General features: G+C 42.8%; 1 protein-coding gene across 1 annotated transcript in view; it reads left to right on the top strand.

The window, feature by feature from the left end:
• The window catches only part of ERN1 (endoplasmic reticulum to nucleus signaling 1), a 73,998-nt gene that overhangs the window by 16,413 nt on the left and 34,293 nt on the right, over positions 1–23,292 (top strand). The window contains exons 2-5 of the mRNA XM_090059003.1: positions 7,865–7,985; positions 19,528–19,561; positions 20,850–20,922; positions 21,888–21,960. Of these exons, the coding sequence (XP_089915129.1) occupies positions 7,865–7,985; positions 19,528–19,561; positions 20,850–20,922; positions 21,888–21,960 (301 nt within the window). The remainder of the gene's footprint in view (positions 1–7,864; positions 7,986–19,527; positions 19,562–20,849; positions 20,923–21,887; positions 21,961–23,292) is intronic.

The raw sequence follows: 23,292 nt of genomic DNA, 5'->3' as shown, positions 1-23,292 counted from the left end.
ATGTTGCATGCTAGATTCACTTCTCAAAAGAGAGAAGCAGTGAAAATACTGTGTGGGGAATGAACTGATTTTGTAAGATAGATATTGTTTGTGCAGGGAGCAGAAGAGTTGTTTAGGAGTCTGATATTCATCTCTAGAGTTTGAAAGGAGGTTTGTTTAATGCTTGAGCTATTTCGTTTGCATCCAAATTTCAACTCATTACACTGTGCTTATCAAAGCTGTACCTGGAGGTTAGGTGACTACAACCACCTCCACTCCCTGTCCTAACACCCTGGTCTTCTGTTAAACAACCGCTGTGTTTCAGCCTAGAAATAGCTGCATTTTAGCAGCTGGATGATGATTTATGAATACCATTTTTTTGGGAAGTGCTTAGTATCTTTTTGAATAAAAGATACTATCTCAACATAGAATAGGATTTCTTACTTTAAAAAACGCTTTTGTTTTCTACAGCAGGTTCATGTTGATTGTGTCTTGACGGAACAACAGATCATATCTTGTCCTTCTTACAATATGTAACGTGCCCTACACTGGGTAAACTAGCGTATTGACAGTTTCTTAAGAAAATAGTTTGTGCTATGAGTTTGCATGCAGGAAGAATGATGGTCCCTCAAATGGAGATTGCATGCCTGTATTTGAGGGCAAAGCAGAAATAAGAGCGTGTATCTCTTTGCAAAGTGGGACAGACATGAGTTAGGCAGTAGTCTGAACAAATAAGTGGGTATGAGACATACAAGTTGTTTAACTCAGTTTATTATTGTGATTGCCCTGTAAGTGAGCCGCTGTTGGGGACCTGTCTAAGGTTATCTCCTGCAATAAGCCAGGCAACAGTTGGCAGATGAGAATGCTAGTTAATTAAATGCAGGGAGCTGGATTAGCACAGTTGGTTTATGCAGTTTGTAAATAATTCAGACCTGGAACACAGATTCTGTTTCATACCTTCCTGTTGAGCTTTTTAAAAATTGTGACATGCCCAAAAGATAAAGATGGATCACCGTGAACACCCCAAATTTGAGTTTGAGCCATTTATAATTATTTTTAAAGAATGTTTGAACAAATTAAATAAATTCCTATTGTAATTTACAATAAAAAGCTCTGCCGTTTTGCTTTGATTTAGTGATTTTTTTAGTGCATTAAATCTGCACAGCTTTTTTTTGTACAGGACCAAAAGGAATAAGCAGTGCCTAGGCTTGTCTTCCGCTTGTACAGTAAATAGAGCTATCTAGGATCTAGGCCAGGGGCAAAATGCGGCCCGCGGGCCAGATGCGGCCTGCCAGGCCTTTCTATGCAGCTCCCAGAGTCCCTAAAAAATTTAGAAAATTTAATATTTATCTGCTCCTGGTTGCCTGTCATGCTTGCCAAAACTCAGTAGGCAGCCCTACACCCAAACTAATTGCCCACCCCAATCTAGGCCCAGCTATTTGCTAGTTATTTGAGATAAAATACCTGGTAGACTAGAATAAAATGTCTTTTCATGTCCATTTTGTTCAAACTTTGTCAAAGTGTTTCACTTTGTTAGATACTAGTGATATGGTAGTTACTTAGAATATACATTACACAGTCTGCAGTTGTTTGCTCGTTGAATCTGACATTTTCAACCCTATATAAATAAACTACTAGGGACAGTTACTCAGGACATCCAGGGTAAGAAATCCTAGATTTTTTTTTAATATCAAGAGCTCTTTAACTTTAAAATGGAAAAAGAGGACCTCGTGCATTTAAAAAAGCTCACCCACAGTACAGAAGTGATATGCTTACATATTTTTGTGAGGTGTGATAAGATTTCTAGATGAAAGGTGCCATGTGAGTACACAGTAACGTTGTGCAAATGAAGATTATTTCCCCCCTCCCAGAAACTAATCTACTTTGAAACAAGAGATTTGTCTGTAATTTCATTTTCTTGTTTGCAAGAAACTTTTTCATGAACATTGAACGTTTTACATCAACATTTAAATGTTAGTTATTTGCTAACTGAACAAAATCAAAATGGCAAAAGCATTAAGAATGTGTCTTGGAAAGCACGTAGCTATGTTCTTTAATTTTCACTGAGAAATGTTGTCAGCTTTCAAGGAGAGGCACGTGTACAAAACAAATATCACAGCCTAACAGACATTTTCTGTTGACTTACCTGGAGGGAAGGTAGAGTTTGAGTTCATGGGAAGGAAGCATATGCTTCCCTGTTCTAGTAGTGCTGTTTATTTGCTGACTTTTTAGGCAAACCAGAAAGTTAGGTCTGGTGATGCCAGCCAAAAAAAAAAGCTACTGGCATTAAACTGCACTATAGCACTAATGCTGCAGGAAAAGTCTGAAGCCTAAAAAGTAAATCCATGAGAGAAAGAACTATATATGCTGTGGATACTGCACAAAGCATGTAACTTAATAATAAAAATGGAATTATGGAGGGTTTTATCAGTTTATTTAACACTGTCACTCCCTATTCTGGTTTTTCACCTGGGAGAGACAAACAGAGTATTGTCTAACAGTCAGCTCCTGCATTTGATTCCTAGTTTTGGCTCTCAGTCGTTTTGTAATATTAAGCAAATGCTTTTTCCCCCCTTGGTTTGCTAAACGGAATAATTGACCACTAGCTTATTTTAAACCCTAGAAGATCTGGCACATACTCGAATGCATAGCGGGAACTGGCAGATCTGCTAAATATTGGTGCTTTTATGAACATTAATAAAAGAACAAATAGGGCTTTTTTTTCATTGTAGGCAACACAATCCAAGAGACGGGCCATATACTTTAAAGGGAAGACCTCTGCTCCAGGACAGGAAGTATAATGGCTGGGGTCTGGATGGCTAGGTGGTGCTGCATAATATTGTCCTGAAGGAGATCCTTACAATTACATTTTATGTGGAAATTGGCTTGGTAACGCTAACAGCTAATGAATCTGAGACTCATGTAAATGGCCCTATGGAAGTAAGTTAAAAAAAAAAAAACCATTCCTAAATAAACAACATTTATCTTAAACACAGGAGCTGAGTAGTATATCAGAACTTGAAATTAATGATAAAAAATGGAATTTGCTGATCTGTTTCCTTTTTCATTTTTCAGCCTGAGAAATCCTAAAAAGACAACATAACATTGATAAGTAAAACAGATATTTTAAAAGTTTTTAATTTGTGTATGGTAATGTTGGTAGTCAATGTAAGAATAGGATCGGGGGGTTAATTTTTAGTGTGGTCCCTTTTTGTTCTTATTTTGGTCCAGCCAACAATTTTTCAATACTTAATTTTATGAAAATCTTCCCTTTGATTTCTGTGAAAGTAGTGAAGACTTCACATTTTTCTAAGTGGCTCATGATTAATTGGGTGCTCAACTGAGATACTTTTAAAGTGGCCTGGATCTTTTCAGAAAGCAGTAGCTCTTCACTTTCTACAGATGAGCTCCTTTTAAAGTATCTGGAAGTTCAACACCCAAACATTCAGCAAGCAAAATCCCCATTTTCTGTCCAGTTAGCTTTTTCTAAGATGAATTAAAACTGGTGGCTTAAAAAGATGCGAGCTGCATCAGATGTTTTCAAAATTTTTTTTAATAGCTGTGAGAAGCAGTTTGGTTCAATGGGCTGTTGGCTGGGAGCCTTGACTGTGTTACTCCTAACACAGTCGCTCACTCTGGGCATGTTCTTGGTCGGACCACCTTGTGCCTCCAGCTCTTTTAGACGATAAGGACATGATGTCTTGTTATCCTTGTGAAGTGCTTTGGGGTCTGTTGAAAAGCATTGATTTTATTCAACTGAGATTAAACTGGCTTCTCTAAGCCACAGTAATACCAACTGTTAAATGTGAAGTTTTGGCCCTCGATGCTGTGTTCAGGCACCTGGAACCCCTGCTGTATTTTCAGTTTTCAAAATGACCGTTTCAGCAGGCTTTGGGTAGAAACTTTGGTTCAGATGGACTGACTCTGTGAATCAGGCAGATATTCCATGCCACAAGTCCTGTTAGTGATGATGTAGGTACCAGACATTCAAATATACATAGGAATTTAACCCTGCCCTTTTGATAAGAGCGCTATACTGGTTAATTGCACCATTTCCTGCCTCCGCTCACTTCACTGTGAATGTCCAGAGCACATGTCAGGAAAAGGTTGTGTCAAAACTAGGCAGTAAATTATATATAAATATTTTCTTTTCTAATTCCTCCCTATGGCAAACTGGTCTGCACTGAATCAATAAGCAGGCCAAGCCCCGTGCAGCATGTCATCAGTCTTTCAGCATGATATGTACATGTGCTGTTTTCATTGACATTTTACAGCTTAATCAAAAAACGGTGTTGCATTTTTCTTATCCATTCTGCTGACACGTGTGCCAGCATTTCCATTAAAAATCTTCCCAGCCTGGAATCCGTTGTACCAGGTCCCAATGTATGATTGATGTTCCTTGTTTTAAGTTGTTTTAAAAGAATATGACTTTCAAGTTAAATTGTATTAGATTTAAAATATCTTTTTCTGCTTGTGTATCTTATTCATGGGGAGATCTTTTCACTCTGAGCACGTCTCCTGGGCTCCAGAGCCTGCCCTGCAGTGCATTGGAGTGACACTCTTCAGATACAGCTAAATAAAGTCCGTTTCAACCCTGAGTGAGTCTGCACCTGGGAACAACATTGCAGTCCAGTCTCAAACCCTCTGCCACTCTGGTGCACCACTGCAGTTTCTTTTGAGTTGACATCAGTGGAGAGAGGAGGATCCTCATGGTATGTGACAGGATGCAGACTCACTAGGCGGAAAGCAAAATGGCACCTTAGATACTACTTGATTCAAAGGCAGAGATTTTGTAGGGGATGGCCTACTTCACCAAATTAAAGTCTGTGCCTCTGAACAAGCTTCTGTCTCTCTCAGCCCTTCCCTCTGCCTGACTTCAGACCAGTATGGCTCACTGTCTCTGTACTCCAGACTGGTTCAAGAGAATGGCTAAGGAGCAGGGAGCATGAGATTATCCATCGCATTTCTCAGGGTCCTAGCTTTGACCCATTCCTCATTCTCAGGATCCATTCCTCATTGTTACCTGTTGGCCATTATTCATCTTTGCATCTGTATTTGTAGTGGAGCTCTCATCTTTTGTGTCAGAGCGGCAGTAAAAGTATTGTACAGTGGGAGCCCAACCTTTCCCACTTTGTTTTCATGCAAGGATGGTCCTACGTAGGTAGCAATGAACAGGAAGCAAGACTGACAGAGAAAATGTAAATGTTCATGGCCTTGCAGGTCAGACTTCAGCCTCAAATGGACAAGGAATTGGAACTGAGCAGCTTTGGCGATGAGTTGTTTCCTTTGTTTTCTGGTTCCTTTGCTGGGGAGGAGATGGGTCTGGCTTGTCAAAATCAAGGTGTGGAGTAGAGGAAATGTTGCTTTGCTTGTAGCATAGCCATTGTCCCATTTCTAAAATGTTTTTATGCAGAATATTGCTTATGGGAGTCTCTTTTCCCATAATTGTGCAGCAATTTGCCAAGGAAACATGCTGTACAAGGGCTTACTATTGTTAGGGACCAAAAGAACAAAACCTTAAGAATTAGGTAAATGTAAAGACTGTAGTTCTGTGGTTTAATATTCCGTAAAACAAGTCATATTTTTTACCAACCAATGTGGATATTGTCTTGGGCATAGCTCCTGCTGTGTACTGCACTTTGCTTAACTTGGTTGGAAAGATGTCTTCAAGTTGAGACCCAATTAGTGATAGCACATGTACACGCCAGCATGAAGGACTGTAAGTGCTCTGTCCAAGCTGTATTATGAAGAATTATTTCAGTTAATAGTAAATTTTATTTTTGGATAAACATTACACTCGTCTCTTTATTATTTGAATTCAAAACTATATGTAGGGGTTATTTTCTTTTTCCTTTGTACCTGTGTCATTCATCTCTGATCTCTGGTTTTTCTGTATCGTTGTACTTTCGTTTGAACTGCAGTGTTTATTTGTATTCTGGCTGTAGTGAAACATGCATGCTTACTCTGTGACTATTTCTCTGCTTGGTACTTAGCTAGCTCTTGCTGTCATACTGAACTGCTGTACAATGTCACGAGAATAGTACTACTCTACGGTAGAATTTAGCTGAACTCAAAACCCCTAATAATATCCTCGTGGAAAAGCCACTGTCATATCTCTATCTTTGACCTTGGCACCCTTCTATTTTGTCCTGTCCAAATTTCCAAGCATCTAAAAACTTAGAAATTACCTAAAAAATGTTTTCAAAACTTCAGTCATCAAAGATGTTAGTAATTACGGCAGATGCAGGTAGTTTCATTCTGCCAACTATAGTAGGCCGAGAGCTGAATATAGCTCTGAAACTTCTTCGACATGGCAGGTGGCAGATAGTGAGGAATGCAAATATAGTTCACAACTGGGCAAATTACTGGAGTGATAACATAAGGGTTAGATATGGTCAGGCTGTTTGTTTTTCTTTGAACTGGGCAGAGAGAGGAGTGACTAAACATGAAGCTTTGAAAAGGCTCTTGCAGCATGTTTGACACCTTGTTTTGCTCTAGTTACCTTTTAATGTTGTTCTGAGATGATTATGCTTCCTAACAGGCTCTTCTGACAGCCTTACATGTTCGGGAATAGCTAGGCTCAGAAGCTCCCTATAGCAAGAACACAATAAGCGATAGCAAGCAGCTGCCTGACCCACACAAAGGAGTGTTTGAGAGAAGTTTTCCTATTGGCATCACCAGGATTGGAAGGCCACGGTGACTGGGCTGGCTGTGTTGTGTCCCTGCCCAGGATTTCACTGAACATCCTGCCGCCCATTCCCCAATATGTTGGGGCTCAGGACTTTCCTTCTCCTAGGATGAAATTCTAGAATTCACCCACTCTTTGACCTGGATTTGGGTTAAAGCCCGTCAGTATGGGTCATGGAGACTGCAGCAGGGCCAGCTGGATCCTGTGGGTAACGACTCTCCAGGAGCTGAGCCCCAGTAGTTAAGATGCAAGACCCACGCACCCTTCTCAAGTACGGGTGTTTAATATCAAGAGCAGGAACACGGCAGAGACATAGGCGTCTCTTTGTGTTGTTTTGAATATACCTGGTTCTTCCCTAGCCCATGCTTAAAGAGTGCTGCTTGCTTACAGTTCAGTCCCCCATTCCTTCCCTGTCTGGCAGATGCACGCCAGGCTCACCACTTCTGTCCCTTTTTGCTGTGGTACTTTGTAACCAGGAACAGTCTTTTGATCTCTTGGGTTCCAGTTTTGGCCGAAAAGGCCTATTTAATTGTTCTGACCCCTGGAAGTGGTATTGCCTCACTGTTCTCCTAGCTGCTTTGAAGTGGTGTACTTATAGCTATCTTATCTTTTAGTCCTTGTTTCAGTTCTTGTGTCTCTAGTGCCCAGCTTTGATGACTTAACTCCTTGAGGTCAAGCAGGCAGAAATATAACATTGAACAGAAAGTGGAGCCATGTCTCAACAGTCAAAAGAATAATAGGATTTTTCTGGTTTGTTACTGGCAGAATTTAGGACCTTATAGTGAAAAGACTGCTGAGCACCAGGCATGAAACCCTGGCTCCGCTGAATTCAGCAAGGCCGAGATTTCACCCCTTTGGCTGACACAGCAAGAAGTCTGGGTTCAGAGCACGGCAGGAGTCAAAATATACAACTGGGTCTAAATGAATGTGTGGGGCTAAGATGCCTAGTGGTACCTAACTGCTCCTCCCCTTTCTATCCAGCAGTACCATGTTCCTGTCCCTCAGGTTTGGAGCAAGCCCCTGAATGAACTTTATGCATCTCTGCTGGATGCAGCTGCTCAGCCTGGATTCTGTGCTGATTTACCTTATAGAAAGCAGTTACCCTCATGTGCCAAGTTCTTGAGAATCCTGAAACTTGACATGGGTAAAAGTAACAGGGTTGAAGTAAATAATAAGGTACGGGCTCTTCTTTTTCAGAGCTGTGGAAGTGCTAGCTCAGTGACAGTGCCAGAAACTCTGTTGTTTGTTTCAACTCTTGATGGAAGTTTGCATGCTGTCAGCAAGAGGACAGGGGCAATCAAGTGGACTTTAAAAGAAGGTGAGTAGGAGGTGTCATTGGGCCTTCCCTGCAAGAAGTTAAATAACTGCAAATTGAGTTAAATCTTTTGAAGCCATTGTGCATACAGAAAGATGCATTTCTTTGGTTTGGTCTTCTGGATCTGCCTGTGTTTAACTGCAGTGGTTTAGGAATCGTCCTGGCCTGATTACCATACCTGATGTCTTGAAGTTAAGCCCTGCATGATGGTGATATGTGTACAGCTTTATTTGCTTCTGAAGGTAATCCTCCCTGTTCATTTGCCCAGCAAGGCTTGATTCCAGTGATTTCTTTGATGTAAACGTTTTAGGTGCCATTGTCCTTCACAGGCTGGATTATGCAGAAGGAAGGGCAGTATGGCACCTTATAGACTAGGTCATCTTTTGCCTGACAGAAGACTAAAATGACTAACTACCTCTTAAAACTGGATTGTGCACAGTACACCACTCTGCTTGGGGCTAGCCTTGTAATTTGAAAGCTGCTCAGATACTACAAAATACTGCCTGTGCCTCCTGGGTGGTGTGAGGAATGTAGCAGGAAAGAGTCCCTGAACACTCCCTAATTCTGCGTTTGCTCCCCAGTGTAATTCAGAGTGTAGATGTGCTCGGTTTGGAGAACAATGAACACAGCTGTCATGGGCTCTGAGCAGGTATCCAGGTGCTGTGGTCACAGGTACAGTATAAGGATCTGAACAGGACAGAAAAGGATCAATCTGCGGGGCTGTTTCAGCTGTTCACCTGTGGAACAAGGAGGGACAGGGTTTGTTGTAGAAGACTTTTAGCTGTAGAATATGCTCCTCTCTCTTCTGTGTAGGCCTGAGAAGAAGGGTAATAGGTTAATGATGCCTTCCTTTTATTGACATGGAAGAGTGAGCTGTATTTTGTAATAGTGTTTGGTGATGAGACTAGATGCTTGGATTAGTAAAATAACCACAGAGAGGACTCTTGAGAACATCTTCTTCAGTGTTTCTTTATGAAAACACATTTGTAACTGGCTGCGGTTGGTCCTGGATGACTCTGTGAGCCTTTTTTCTTCATCTCTGGAAAACCATTAGAAAGCAACAACCTGAAATGGAGTCACAGTGATTGCAGCCTTTGGCTCAATGTTGGTAAACCAGTTGTTGGTTCAGCAGGCAGGGTGAATTAGTGGTAAATGACTGCTTATCAGATTGATGTCTGCTCTTCAAACCAGTGTTCTTCCCTCCAGAGGTCAGTTTGGATCCACCAAGCAAGGAGTTAACTGTATGCTTTTTAAACTCCTTTTATCTATGGTAGAGTAGGAAAAGGCAAGCTCACAGATTGCTGTCTTGGCATGTGACTGTCTTTGTAGATTTTTTTCTATCTGTACTAGAATTATTCTCCCCTTTTAAAATTCAGGCCCCTTCCATGCCTGAACAGACTTGACGAGAAGAATGAAAGTCAATACCCTCTTAACTCACTATTGCCTCGTTGCTTCGAGCTGTATTAGAAGCTTCCCCTGGTTTCTGCTAGTCTCCGTACTGACACGCATGTGGATATATCTTCCTATCCTGTGAAGGATGTATGGGCTTAGAACAGTGGATAGCCTTTACTTGTAGACAGCCTTATTAGGGGACATGAGATGTCTCTGAGGAGGCACGGAGGTACTAACTAATGAACGTGAGAGGATCCTGGTTTAATCCAGTCTGCTTAAGTATAATTCCCCATTGTAAAAAAAAAATATATATATATATATATATATATGTTGCAGAATACAATTGGCAGCACTCAGGATCAACTGTTTTGAAGGATGTGTATTGTTTTTTTCATGTCTCTGACAATGTTATTCTGGATTTTATCTGCCTGTGGTGGACTCAACTGGTATTTTTGTGAAATGCTTATCACCAATGTGTTTGGTTCTGTATGCCAATAAAAACCACAAACCTACATCCAAAAGTGTCAGGTTATAGTTGCTAGCATTAGAGCTCATTTGTGATCCAGCTTCACAATGGTTTAGCTTAGTGCAGTGAAATTTTGAGAGCAAAGACAACATGAGTAACTTGGGAACTGAAGGTGGAAGCTGTGCTTCAAGTTGAACTTGGCATTTCTGACCCTTCTGTTGCAGATGGCCCCCATGAAAGGTGTGTAGCACTTATAGCGTAGTAACTGGAGTCAAGCATCAGAGATGGCTAGCTACCTACCACCCTGCTATAACGTTGTGTTAAATGCTAAAAGATGCCAACTTTAGTCTTAATTTCAGTGCCTTCTCTTTTTGCTCTCTTGTCTCTGTTAATTGTATGCTTGCAAAATGTACAAAACTCTACTAGTAAGGTGCAGATAGAGTGTGTCTTCCGGCAGGTGCTTCTGTACCCTGGATATCAGAGAACTGAGCACATGTTGCTGTTCACACAGCTTGAGAGTTTGGTGATCACCTGCCATAAGATAGTGTTTGTTGTTAATGCTTAAGAACTTTGATGTTTGGCAAATTCTTGGTTGAAAGTTTGCTCATGTCCTGAAACTGAGAATGAGTAAGGGGAATTGTTCAGGGTCTAGTAGTGATTAAGCAGATGCAAAGATCTTGCCATTTGTTTGTTGTTTTTAAATTAGCAATAAAACCTATTTTAAGTACCCAGAGTCAGTGCTTCTTGTCGCCACAAGTACATATTTGGGTTTTCTGCCCTTTATATAGTGCTGCCAAGAGAGGCATTTTGAATGCTGTACTTCCTTTTCCCTAGATGTACCTAAAATAAACTGGGTCAGGTACAGTTAAGAGACCCCATGGTTTAGAAGAGAAAAGTGTATACACTACACTTACCTGCACCACATACTCTGGGCCTAGTTATAGTAAGGTACCCTCAGCTCTCATTAGCTTAAAGGGAAATTGGTGCTCAGTAGTTTGCAGAATTGGGCCCCCAGCAACTGCTATGTAGCTGGTTCCCTGGGCTTTCAAAAGATAGAAAGTGGTTCTACAGTGAATAGAAAAATGGTGGGGGGGAGTTCCTGTTTCAGAAGGACTCTTATCCTTCCTGGAGCCCCAGACAATTCATCCTTTGCATCTTGAAGCTCCAGGATGGCCACCACCTCTGAACAATTCTCTAAAGTGTTACTTCTGATCAGCATGAGTAGTTTTCAGGTCCCAGCAGTTCAGTAAGCTCTGTTACCTCCTCCTTTGTTACTCGCAAGTCACCAAACAAAAATCAAGCTGCAGCACTTCAACATATTTTTTCTTTGTTCTCCCACTAATTTCTGCTTCCTCCTGCACTGTCCTCAGACTGTCCTTTTGCACCAAATGACTGCTTGGGACACCAGGGGCTCAGCTGCATTTTCCCCCTGCCTGCACTGGTCTGTCCCGAGCGGCACATGGCTCTGCCGCTGCTTCTGCCGGCTGGTGCTGACCTGTCCTGCCTCCTCCTGTCCCCAGCAGCACGTGGGAAGCCGACTTCAGCTGCATGCTGCTCCGGATGGGACAGACCCACCCGGGTCGGCACCAGCCAGCAGAGGCGGTGGCGGAGCCGTATGCCGCTCGGGACTGACCGGCGCAGGTGGGAGAAAGTGTAGCTGAGCCCCTGCCGCTCTGGCCGGGCTTGTCCTGTCCCGAGAGGCCCATGGCTACTTCTCTTCCCACACGCGCCGCGTTGGCAACTCGAGCTGACACGGTACATGTGGGAACCTTGTCCCTTCAGCAGCCATTAGGAAGCTGCTGAGGGGCTGGAGGAGGGACAAGGGGTGGACTTTCGTTTCCTGTTGCAGCACCATGGGCCTCAGAAAATGCCTTGATGGGCCACATGTTGGACAAGCCTGGGATATACGCTATGCCTAGGTTTGAGACTAGATTTGCAGCCAGTGGGTGCATCTACACAGGATATTAGCACGCACCATTAACCTTTAAAGTTTAAAGTTTATTGCTTCCAGGCATGTTGTTGAAATGTGTGCCCAGAACTGAGGCACGTTGAGCTGGTTTGGAGCAGCCCTGGCTGCTGCTGGAGCAGTCCAGGGGGTCAGCCTGCCAGCCTGGAGCTGCTCCCCCAGCTCTGTGTGCTGCGGAGGGGCAGGCTGAGGCACAGTGGTGCCCCAGCGCAGGACTAGCAGGCAGGCACCCCACACTGAAGCACCCTCGTGCCCCAGCCAATTGCATCAGCATCTACACATGTGCTACTGCAGAATTAATTATTTTCCTGCTGCCTAATAGGTCTGCACGTGTAGACATGAGATGTTTACTGTGGAGCTAAGTCGTCTACTGTGTCTCGTGTAGTAAACGTCTGGTGTAGACGTGCCCGGTGTAGATTGGATGGTGTGATTTAGAATGTACAGTCATGAAGTCGGGGACTTCATGTTCCCGAGTTCTGTACAACGCTAAGCAATTAACATCTTTCATTTTAATTGTTTAAAGGGGCTCCATTTCTGATAATTTTCTTCTGCAACTTAGCTTAACAAAGTCAATAGTTCATGCATAAAGTTGCAGAATTAAACTGTTATGTGCTGAGCACTGTTAACAGTGCTGGGCTGAGAGCTGTAGCAGCAGTGGTAATCATAAGGGTTGCCACAGCCCAGGAATGTTCTTTAGTCCAGATCCAAAGATGAAGCCAGTAGTGACTGTAGAGAGAGATGGCTGCTAAGGTCTGAGCTGTGAGACCTTCACTTCCCAGGAGCAGGTTCCAGAGGATGCTGAGTCTGTGTCTCTAACCTTTTTGAGAGGAGCTGCATCACGTAGCGAGGATGATGTCCATGTGTTTTAACTCTGTCCGTTAGCCCAAGACTTAGGCTGGGCCCTAGCGCAGGAAACTGTTTTTTCCAGTTCATTCCATGGTGGTAGCAATTTGTTCATTTGCTCTTTCAGAATCTGCCACTTCTCCTTTTCGGTCATTGGTTTCATGGTTTTTTTCTCAAGATACTGGCATATTATGCTGATTGAAATCTGTAAAAATATTGCAGGCATTCAGCCTAAATGGCTCTTTGGTCAAACAGCAGCCTTTCCCTTATCTAGGTTTTTATGAGGCAGGTTGAAAATTTAAAGTGATAGATGCTGTAATGCTATAAGCAGAATTATGCTAGGAACTATTCTCAGATATTGCAAATATGATAGATTTTTTTTTCTTTAAAATTCCAGACTTTGGCCTCAAAATACTCTATAAAGTTAATGCAGAATAAGTTAAAATGTCTTGTCCTTGAGGCCCAACAACAATATGATACAAACAGCACTGAGTCAGGCCACCTGGTTGTTACCTGGTTAAACTGTTAATGCCAGTGAGACATACTTGGGCTTAATTAATGGGCTGAATCCTTGGACAGTCCTTATGTTAATAGGTTCCCCTGGTTCTGCTCTTGCTGTAAGCGGCCTTTAGAGAATCTAGAATTAACCTCTTACTTTTTTACTGTTTTTCCAGCAGAAGGTTTTGTAATAATGGAGACCTTCTGTGAGACTTCTAAATGGAAACTATTAACATTTCAAGGAATATGTTATTTTTCTAATCCTGGGTTGGTGGGGAAAGGCACAGAACAATCCCTCTAAGTACTCTTTTCTACCTCTGACAGCTGTGACTTAGCTTTGTTTTTCAAGACCTTTGGCACATTGTAGAGATGATGGGTAGCATCTAAAAATATGAGCAGTGATTTCCTGAATGCTGTAATAGACCTTGTCAGAGATGTGAAGCTGTGGTACATGGAGTTAAAAGACAGCCCAATCTGAATATATTGATTTAACTTAACTGGCAGCTGTGAGGGAAAAGAAACGGGAAAATCAAACAGTCGCTATAGGTAAGCTGCCCTCTCAATGAGCTCTGGGGAGTAATTATAAGCAATGCCTAATTCCCTGCTTCACTTCAGAGTGACACACAGCTGTTTTGCCCAGTTGTACGGCTAAAAAACCAAAACCCACAGAAGGGCTGAAACAGCTGTCAGAAGAGGAACGGTGCTGTTCATGGTCAGGGGGCCTGGCTGACAAAAGTGGTCTGCAGAAGGATGCTGAAGAAGCTGGGCCTTCCCCGACCCAGGGAGAGGCAAGTCTGAGTTCAGGCTGGTGTATTGTTTGGGGTTCTGTTTCTTTAAAGTACATTGTTCAAAATAAATAATCATTTGTTTTAAAAAGGGTGTGTGGTCATTGTTTACCACTACCATTGTTCCTGGAAGGAGGACGACTGGTAATGAAGATAAGTCATGTCCCTTAACATGATCACCACAGTCTCTTAAGAGTGGGAAATCATGGGATTCCCGTCAGAGAGAGGTGACAGCTTGAGGCTTTAGACTTGTTGGGAGGGAACTCAGTCCAGCAGCTCTTATGAGAAGCTTCTCTATTAAGCCTAAAAGTGGCAAAAGCTGTTCTCTGTCCTGGTAGAGCTGGCTTTCTTTTGCTGATCAGATTGTGGCCCACACCTGGGGGAATCCTTGAAAGTCTGACATCAATGAGCCTAGAGTCACAAGTTTCTTATTTTATCTTAAGGTAACTTCTTTTACCGTATACTTTGAAGTGAAGGTGGCATATGTTAGAAGCCACATGAAAGAGTGTGAGAACAATTCACAGTCTGTCTTTAAAGCAGTATTACCAGGGTGTTACAGTTTTAGGGAAAGATCATGAAAGTGTTAACAACATCAGAAAATTTTATTTCCTTTCGCCAGCTGAATCTAGTGAAACAGATCTCTACAACCAGTTTTTCCAGTGGTAATAGGAGATCTGCTTTAACTGTAAGAGATTTTTCTCCACCAGGTCATGCTCATTCCCAGCAAGCATTTTTAAGTGGAAATGAATCAGATTCCTATGTTTGATCCATAGGCTGCTGCTCCTCATAGGTTGTATTGTACGCTTAGGCAGAGTTATGGGAGGCCGTTCACAGGAGCAGGTGTCTTGCTTTTAAGGAATCACTGCTTCCCTTTCCTCAAGACTGACAAGGAAGATAAGATATCAGGAAGGAAAGCCGAAGAACTTTCTCGCAATCGTGTCATCTGTGTCAGAATGCGTCTGAAACAAGAATGGAGTTCGTTATTCTCATAGCAATACAGGATTTTCTTCCCACCTTTAGGGACGTTCAAGAGGGCATGTCTACACGCTATGGCAACATAGTGATCTTGTGGGTCTACACATGATCACCAGTGACGGAGCCAGTGAATCTAACTGTGCAACGCCCATATGCCGCAGTATGGGTGGCTACCGCACCGTGTTTTAGTACTTCCCCCAAGCAAGTACTAAAACGTGGTGCAGTACTAACATTGCCATATGGTGACATGTAGACATGCCCAGAAAGATTCAGAGGAAAAACGAGAAAGCATTCATTAGATTTCTGGTATTGCCAGGGTCTTCCCTTTCTTGAGCAAAGAGAACAAATAATTGATGAGCAACATTTTGCTAACAGCTTCCTCAGCATCTCTTAACACTGGATTTCTTTCTCTCATCTGGGTTGATAAAAGGAGAGGATATTCCTGGTTTAAGATTTCTTAGGCAATAGACAGGATACAGAGCTCCGCTTTGAACCTGAAAAGAGTGTGTATACCAAGAGGATGATGCTCCTGCACCAGAAGATGGCTGGATTCAAGGACTGTTAGTCCATGCATTCATAATGGAATTTCTTCTATTCAAAATGTAATTTTTGGGAAGGGGCTCTGGAGGATAGCATGACTGGCGGTTTGGCTAAGGGCACAGACAGACCAGGAACACCCAGTGGAAAATGGACTCTAAGCTTGACTGTTTCTTCAGTTCAGATCGGTGTTCCTGGGTGATCACTGGTACATCTCATGCTAATACATTTGTGGAACACAGTAGGTCTTTAGAACCAAGGTTTAAAGGAACTGCAGCGGTGGATTTTGCCTTTAAAGATATAAAAACAACTTTTAAATGAAAGGTGAGCTTGGGCCTGAGCTTTGAGAATGTGCAGAGATATGTCAACAAATAGTTGAATTAGAAAATGAGGGGGTTGATTCAGGTATCATTAGTTTTATGCTGTTGTCTTTAATAGGTTTACCACTCACTCACTCTCATTTAAGTTAGAGAATAGTCAGAACCTTAGACTAAAAATGTCTGAAAAGATTGCAAGTAACAGCTCAGGCAGGAAATTGTCATCAAAGGCCTTGTGTGGACTAGCCTAGAAAGTGTTTTTTCATGCTTGTTGTTTTGACTTAAAAACAAAGTGTACCTCTGGTTACGATTTCAAACCCAAGCGTGCAGGTTATCATGATTAGTGATCAGCAGAGGAAGAGATGTTCAGAGAAAAGGCTGTAGGCAGGCCTGTTCAAGCACTGTTGTTGAAGATTTGATGTAATCTGTCTATGTTGGTAATCATTAAAGGCAGCTTTTTTCTTCCCACATGAAAAAAAATTCTGTATATAATCAGTTCATCGAGAAAACGTGCAGAGTTGCTTGGTATGTTGCTTGGCAAGTGTTTGACTTGCAGAGGCACTTTCTGTTTTCTGCTGATTTATGGTGCTGTCATGTCCCCAAATACCAAAGTTTTTCCCTTCCCAGGAGGCCATTATGATTACAAATATCTCTGTTTGTGGTCATCCCATCTCCGGTTCCCTTTATTCTCTCTCACCCTGACTGTTGTGGACCCTTAGATCAGGGACAGGTAACCCTTTCTGACTGCAGGCTAGAATGAATTGGCCCGAGACAGAAGTGGGCGAGTGCTGGGACCTGGCCACTGCTTGTCTCTGGCAGCATGGGGAGAGCGCCCACAAGCGAAGCTGCCTGCTGCCAAATGCCATCGAAGCCCTACATCTGAAGGCCGGTCCAGTGGTTCTGGGCCGCAGGTTGCCATGCCCTGCTTTCCCGAGCTGAGCCACGTTCTGTAACCAGCCTTCTAGGCTTCTCGGACCCCTCTTCAGTGACGAGCTGATCTTGTAAGTCACCGCTGCGTGTTGTGTTAGATGGAAATCTTGCAGAACACAGGACACCTAAGAGGAGCAGACTCTGAGAACTGAAGTTGCAGCTCTGCCTGGTATAACGTAGCATGCTTTTCCTTCCCCTCAAAGCTTCAGGCTGTTTTCTCCACCCAGAAGGTGGAAATGAGTTATTGTGGTTTGTTGTAATCTGTAGTTGGGTGGAATATGTAGCTATGACTAAACAGGCCAGTCTGTTGAAAGAGGCAGAACCAGGCTTTGGGTAGCTCCTTTCTTTCAAAGGCCTTTGAAGCCTCATTACTTTTGGGATCTTTGTTGTAGCACATGCAGCTGTGATGAATCTTAGATCTTATCCAGTATTGCTCCAACTACCCAGAACACCTATGGTATTTTATTATCAAGCAAATGATTGATCAAAATCGGCATCATCCTAATACGACTAGGCAGCACTGGCCGAATCCTGCCATGGTTGTGACCTCCCTGAGTGACAAAATCTGTAACAATGCAGAATATCATCACCAAGTGCTGCCTTTTCACTTGTGAGCTGAGTTTCTCCTAGAATATTTACATGCTTTGAACTAAATTATTTGATCTGCTGCTTGAAGGAGATACCTGCACCATCGATGTTTAGGGTTTGAAAAGGAAACCGAACCTTGGATCCAGTTGCAATTTTAACTAAGCTGCTCTAGGGTGTGTATTGTGAGAGAAGACATGGAAAAATCAGAGACAGAAGTTGAAGGACTGCTATTATTCATATCTTATCAGTCTCTAATATTGCCAGTGCATTTTCTGGTTGCTCCTGTTTGCAGCTGCATGCTGCTGGGCAGCTGTGGGTTTTTTTGACCCATTTTTGGCTTTGTTGATTTGATCAAATATACAAAACTGATGGAAATAAAAATGGCATTAGCCATTAGGGTTAGGGTTGAGCGTTCCTGATTCGTGCAGGGGGTTGGACCTCAGTGACTGTTGAAATCCCTTCCAACTCTTTGATTCTGTTAGTCATGTAGCAGCGTGTATGATGCAATATACAGATAAGGGAGGGATCCCCTCGATATCCCGGATGACCAGAAACCAGCTGGCCTTGTCTTCATCTCGCAGAGCTCTGCTAATACTGCTCTGCATTTGAACTGTCCCAAACTGGGCCAGCTTCCCAGTCCAGAGTCTCTCGTAAGGAATGTTTGTGCCCTGTCCCCATTTCCCTGCTCTTGCATCACTGTGTTTGTGCACATGTGTGGAGGGGACTCGTTGGAAAAAATAAACACAAGTTACTCATTGCATTAGCTTGTCTGATCATCTTTCCTTTGTTTCCTCTACTCATTCTTATTTTAATGCTCGTATCTGTGAGGAGCAAGGACCTGCTGGGAAGTATACAGTACTTCCAGACAAGGGTAGTACCTTGTACTTGTGCCTCTCGCAGACACTGCACGCAGGAGCCAGTCTTCCACCTGAGATATGTCTGGGTTGTGTTGCTACCAGGTTTACCAAGCCTGAGCATTCAAAACTCAGGAGTCAGGTCCCAAAATAGCATTAAGTTGGCCTAAAAATCGTAAGAATTTTTCTCACAATAAATGTCAAGACTGTTTTATTTGCCTTTGCAGTCTGTGAACCTTTAAGATGGTTCATGTTGTCAGGCTTTTGTTTACAGCTGTGAAAGCTAGAAACGACCATTTTGGCAAGGTGGGTAGAAATTCTCAGGTAACTGCATGAATTCAGGCCCTGAAGAAAAGCTAGGTATTGTGAGACTTGCGAGAGCTGGCAGTGCTGAGAATGGATGCCTGGGAAAGTTTCACTGGGGAAATCATTTACATTAATTTTTCCCTTACATTTTTGGAGAATCCTTTGTATTGCAGGCAGATATGAAGGTTGGTTTACAGTTTGTGGCTTTTCTGTGACATTTTGGATTAATGTTAAATTCTTCTCCATTGTATGGCATAGAGCAGCATGGAGCAGAACGTGAAAGCAGCTTTCTGGTTGTGATCACAATCTTGCCCTTGTTTAAGTCCTTGGCAGCGTTCCTGCTGATTTCAGTAGAGGGCGAACCAGGTTTGGAGCTTGCATCTTGCATCATAAATTGAGTGTGAGGTTGGCTAAGAAGGCATATGCTTGCCGGCCTGGTGAGCTAGAAAGTCAGGTGTGATCATAAAACAGAGAAGAAAGAGACATCAGGCAAGCCTTCTTGCATTCAGACAAGATTTACATTCTCCTCTGTCTCCATATCCCCTGTAAATACCAAGTAGCATTAGCAAGTGTTTAAATAAAATGGACTGCCAAGGCCTATCACAGTGGCTGCCTGGGAGTATTGAACAGCCTCCTCCTGGGCAGCCCATGAGCAGTCACTAGGGAACTTGCCTGTGAAACCAGAGGTGGTTTTTGTACCCTGAGAAGTTGTCCTTGCCTGGCTATGAGGTGCAAGATACAGTGCAGCGCTGCCAAGTCCACTCCCATTGTGGGAAGGGGAGGTCAAGTTGGGAGCGGAGGCATGTGGATGGGGTTGAGTAGGAAAGTAACTTGGAGCTGTAAAACTGCCCTGCTGCCCCATAGAGGGACATAGCAAATAACACGTCTTGTTTTTAATGCGAGGTCCATCCAGGCTATCAGCTGCTGTGTACAAATCCACTTCGGTCATAGCTCCACCTGCCTGGCTTCCTTGAATGCACCTGGCTGGCAAAACAGGAAAGGCTGGGCTGGCTCAGGCTCTTTGTGTGCTGGGGTGAGGGTATGCCATTGCACCGTGCACACTGACACTGCTTGTTCTGTTTGTGCAGATCCTGTGCTCCAAATGCCAGTACACGTGGAAGAGTAAGTCACCCTGCACGTTTCATTCCTTTTATTGCTTGGTTTGCTTTTCACTGACAGCATGAAGTCTGGCTTAGTTTATACCCACTCCCATATATTTTCCAAAGCAGGGTTTGGATGAAATACCCCAAGGAAGCAGATGTGAGGCAGTTTAAAAAGCAGATATTAAATGGACAGTCAGATATGCCACTTCCCCAATTTGTAGATGGAGCATCTTTCCCTCTTACCATTTTTCTCCAAAACGCTGAGGTTTGGAGCCTGAGCAGCTTGGCTGTGCTGGTTCTGGAGTTACTGATCTGAGCTGCCTTGCAAACAGCAGAACTTGTGGGAAACTATCTCCAGATTCTCCATTTTTAAATATTTTTATTAATATGCCATAACAAACAGAGGGAACCCAAGCAACAGCATATCTAAGTGCTGTACCCCCAAGCTGGCACTGAAAAGCAACTCCTCTCACTATTCCATGCAAGACATATTGCTCGGACGCACTGGTCCCAGTTGCTCTCCCACTGAAGTGAAACGAAAACATGGATGCGATTTTTCCCCTCCCCCTCCACGTTTACTGAGTGATGGTACTTTTGCTCCTTTTCTAGGCTTCCTTTCCTTTTCTGCTTGCCTTACATTGTGTAGTACTGGAGATAAGTCTTGCTTCAAAGTGTTAACACTCTCGGAAGATCATACTTCACCTATTCATAACGTTGACTTTTGAGCTCATTGGCAGTCCCAGTAAAATAAAGTCGTTTGCTCCAAGTGATGCTGTCACGTGCAAAATGAGCTGCTTTGCTTTGCATGGCTACTCCAGCCTTACAGCTCCTGTCCAACTTGAAAAAAATTGATTTGGTCTCATACGTGCTTCAGCTCTGAGGTACCCGGGGTAAAAACCGCAACTTATAAAGTAGAAGATGGTTTTTGCAAAGGAGCACTAGCCATAGGGGGGCTTGGGGGTGGGGTCTGAGATAAGCTGTTCAGGCTAGTCTCAAAGTCAGGTGTGAACTGTGATCTCTAAATGGCTTTATGCATTGTATGTATGCAGGTCAGCCCAGACTCGGCTGGACTAGGAACAATACGGCAAGTAGTGTAGGTTACACGCTCTGCCAGTTCTGAAATACCTTTTCTTTGACTGTTACTGTCCTTTAAAAGCCTAATTAATAGATCATGTCTCCAAAAACTTGATAATACAGTCAATAAGCCAATGTCAAAAGGGCTCCTTTTCCAAGGGCATTGTTCCTTTCTGTTTGCTGGCAAGTGCAAGCCGTTGGTTTACTATTTAAAAGAGGTACGTTATTCCTAGGCCGGCATTTCTTCCAGACCCGAACGACGGCAGTTTGTATACCCTTGGTGGCAAGAATAATGAAGGCTTGACTGTAAGTATGGTTTGGAAATTCTCCCCTCTGCTAATCGGACTGCATAGAGCTGGTGACCAGAGGAAATTCTCACTTTTCTGACACTCTTGTATAATTCTTGTATAATTTGTGCTGCTTACAGGAACACACATGTATTTCTTGGAAAAGCTCGTTTGTATTAGCACTGCGCAGTGGTGGTGCCAATTTTTGGATACAGATTCTTGGAATGACAACACCCCTGTTGCATTGTTGGCTGGCTTCAGAGGGGGTCAGACTCCTCTGAAGACTCCTTTGAGACAAAATTTCTGGCCTTCCTTGGGATCGTTATCTTGAGGAGATCAACAAGAGACACATCTGTTTGGCCCATTTTTGATATTTTTGTAACACTTACTAATATAATAAGGATATAATACCTTCTGAGGCCCTCAAGAGATAGTATTCCGAGAAGCAGCTTGGGAGGTTCGTGCATCCATACAGTACAGTCATTTATGGCCTGGAAAACCCCCAAAATGCTTAATAATCCTGTCAAGAAATCCAACCAAACCAGAAGTAAGGATTCTGGGCTGACTTTGATAGGTGATTTTTATAATCAGGTTAAAATATCAACCATATCAAAGTAGTCACCGAGCCATCTACAGATGTTAGCTGAACATTTAACTAACTGAAACTGCTTTGTGATGAAATGCAGATAAAATGTTTGTCTTGCCATGAGTTTCTTTTTCTGGCGACTGCAACAGCTTCCTTTTAGAACTCTCCAACGTTTTGAAATTTTTTTAACCAAAGAAATCTTTTCTGACAAGCTTTTTCCTAATGCACCCAGATAAGCAATCTGTATTTGTGGAATTATTTTTAGTGAATTATAGTGATACAAAGAAATAATAACAAGATAGTGAGAAGCCACCAAATGGGGTCTACTGTCCCCAAAACTGAGAAAAATCGCACTCAATTCAGGAAGTAAAAATCAACTTTTGCCCTTTTTTTCCTAGAAACTTCCATTCACCATCCCTGAGCTGGTACAGGCATCACCTTGTCGCAGTTCAGATGGGATCCTATACATGGGTAAGTGGTAGCTAAGCTCTCCATATATTCAGTGATTTAGAGGACTGCAGAAGCCCCAACAGCAACTGAAAAATGCAAAGAACTCAAGACAGACTGAGCACTCTCACATGGAAACATCTCAGCTGTGACTCTTCAACATAGCTACTCATAACGTTTTCTGATATCGGAGAATCTGATACATAGAGAACTTAATGGTGTATAGATATAAAAAACAGGTGCCATTACTCTGGAAGAAAATCTATTTGCAAATCGTGACATTCAGACCAATTTTTTAAAGTTACTGCATCACTGCAGATAACGAAATAACTTCTATTACAGATGTGAAATTAATTCAGTATAGTTGCACATAAACTTTCACATACTTATACATATTACAGTATCAGACAGCAAAGACTCCCATTATGAACTGTGTATGCCCCTGGCAGCTGTGGGGGGCACGGCTGTGCCGCTGGCAGCAGGAGTGCAGCGGCAGCCCGGCAGCGGGAGCTCCTGTAGACGTCACTGGCACTGTTGGCAACGGGAGGCAGGGGGTGGTGAGTGCTGACCATGGGTCGGTGACCACCCACAGGTGCCACTGGCAGCATCAGCCAGGGTGATCAGGGACCGCCTGCAGACGCTGCCGCTGGTGCTGGCAGTGGGGTGGCAAGCGGTGACCACCCGCAGGCACCTTTTTTGCAGGGGGTGCACCGCCACGCGTAGGGGGTGCACATGGACCTGCGTCCACCCCCTCCGCATTGCCCCTGACTCCCATAATAATTGAGCCAGCAGATACAAGGTCTGACATATTAAGAGTTGTAGTGTGTAGAGGACTGGACTGTGTTCTGTAACTTGTAAAGGTCCTGTATAGTTCAGTTCTTTAGCCTAGCTACACGATCATGCTTATAGTAGAGATCTGGTTACAACCTGTGTAAAAGTTAGACTTGTTAATAGTTGTATAAATGGGGCAGCAGGTAATTGGTAGTTGCCAATGACAGTACTTATAACTGTAAATAATAAATTATAGAAATACAGTAAAAGCTCTAACCAGCATCCATGGGGAATGGAGGGGTGCTGTTTAATCAAAGAGAAACTAAACCTTCATTTTAACTATGATATAACAACTTTTAATATAACATTTTAATATAACATTATTATAACTTTTAATATAACATTTTAACTATGATATAACAACTTTTAATATTTTAACTATTTTAACTCTAAATATTTTAACTACAATATAAGGAATAATAAAGTAAATAGTATAGCAAGATGGTGTCTCTGATAGATACCAGAGAATCCCGGATGGTAAAATGCCCGATAATGCAGCTTTTACTGTACATAATGGGCAGCACA

The sequence above is a fragment of the Crocodylus siamensis genome, chromosome 8 (genome assembly GCF_052110815.1).
Source record: "Crocodylus siamensis isolate JL-2025a chromosome 8, ASM5211081v1, whole genome shotgun sequence".
NCBI classification, from domain to species: Eukaryota; Metazoa; Chordata; order Crocodylia; family Crocodylidae; genus Crocodylus; species Crocodylus siamensis.
This window is presented reverse-complemented; position numbering and strand designations above follow the sequence as displayed.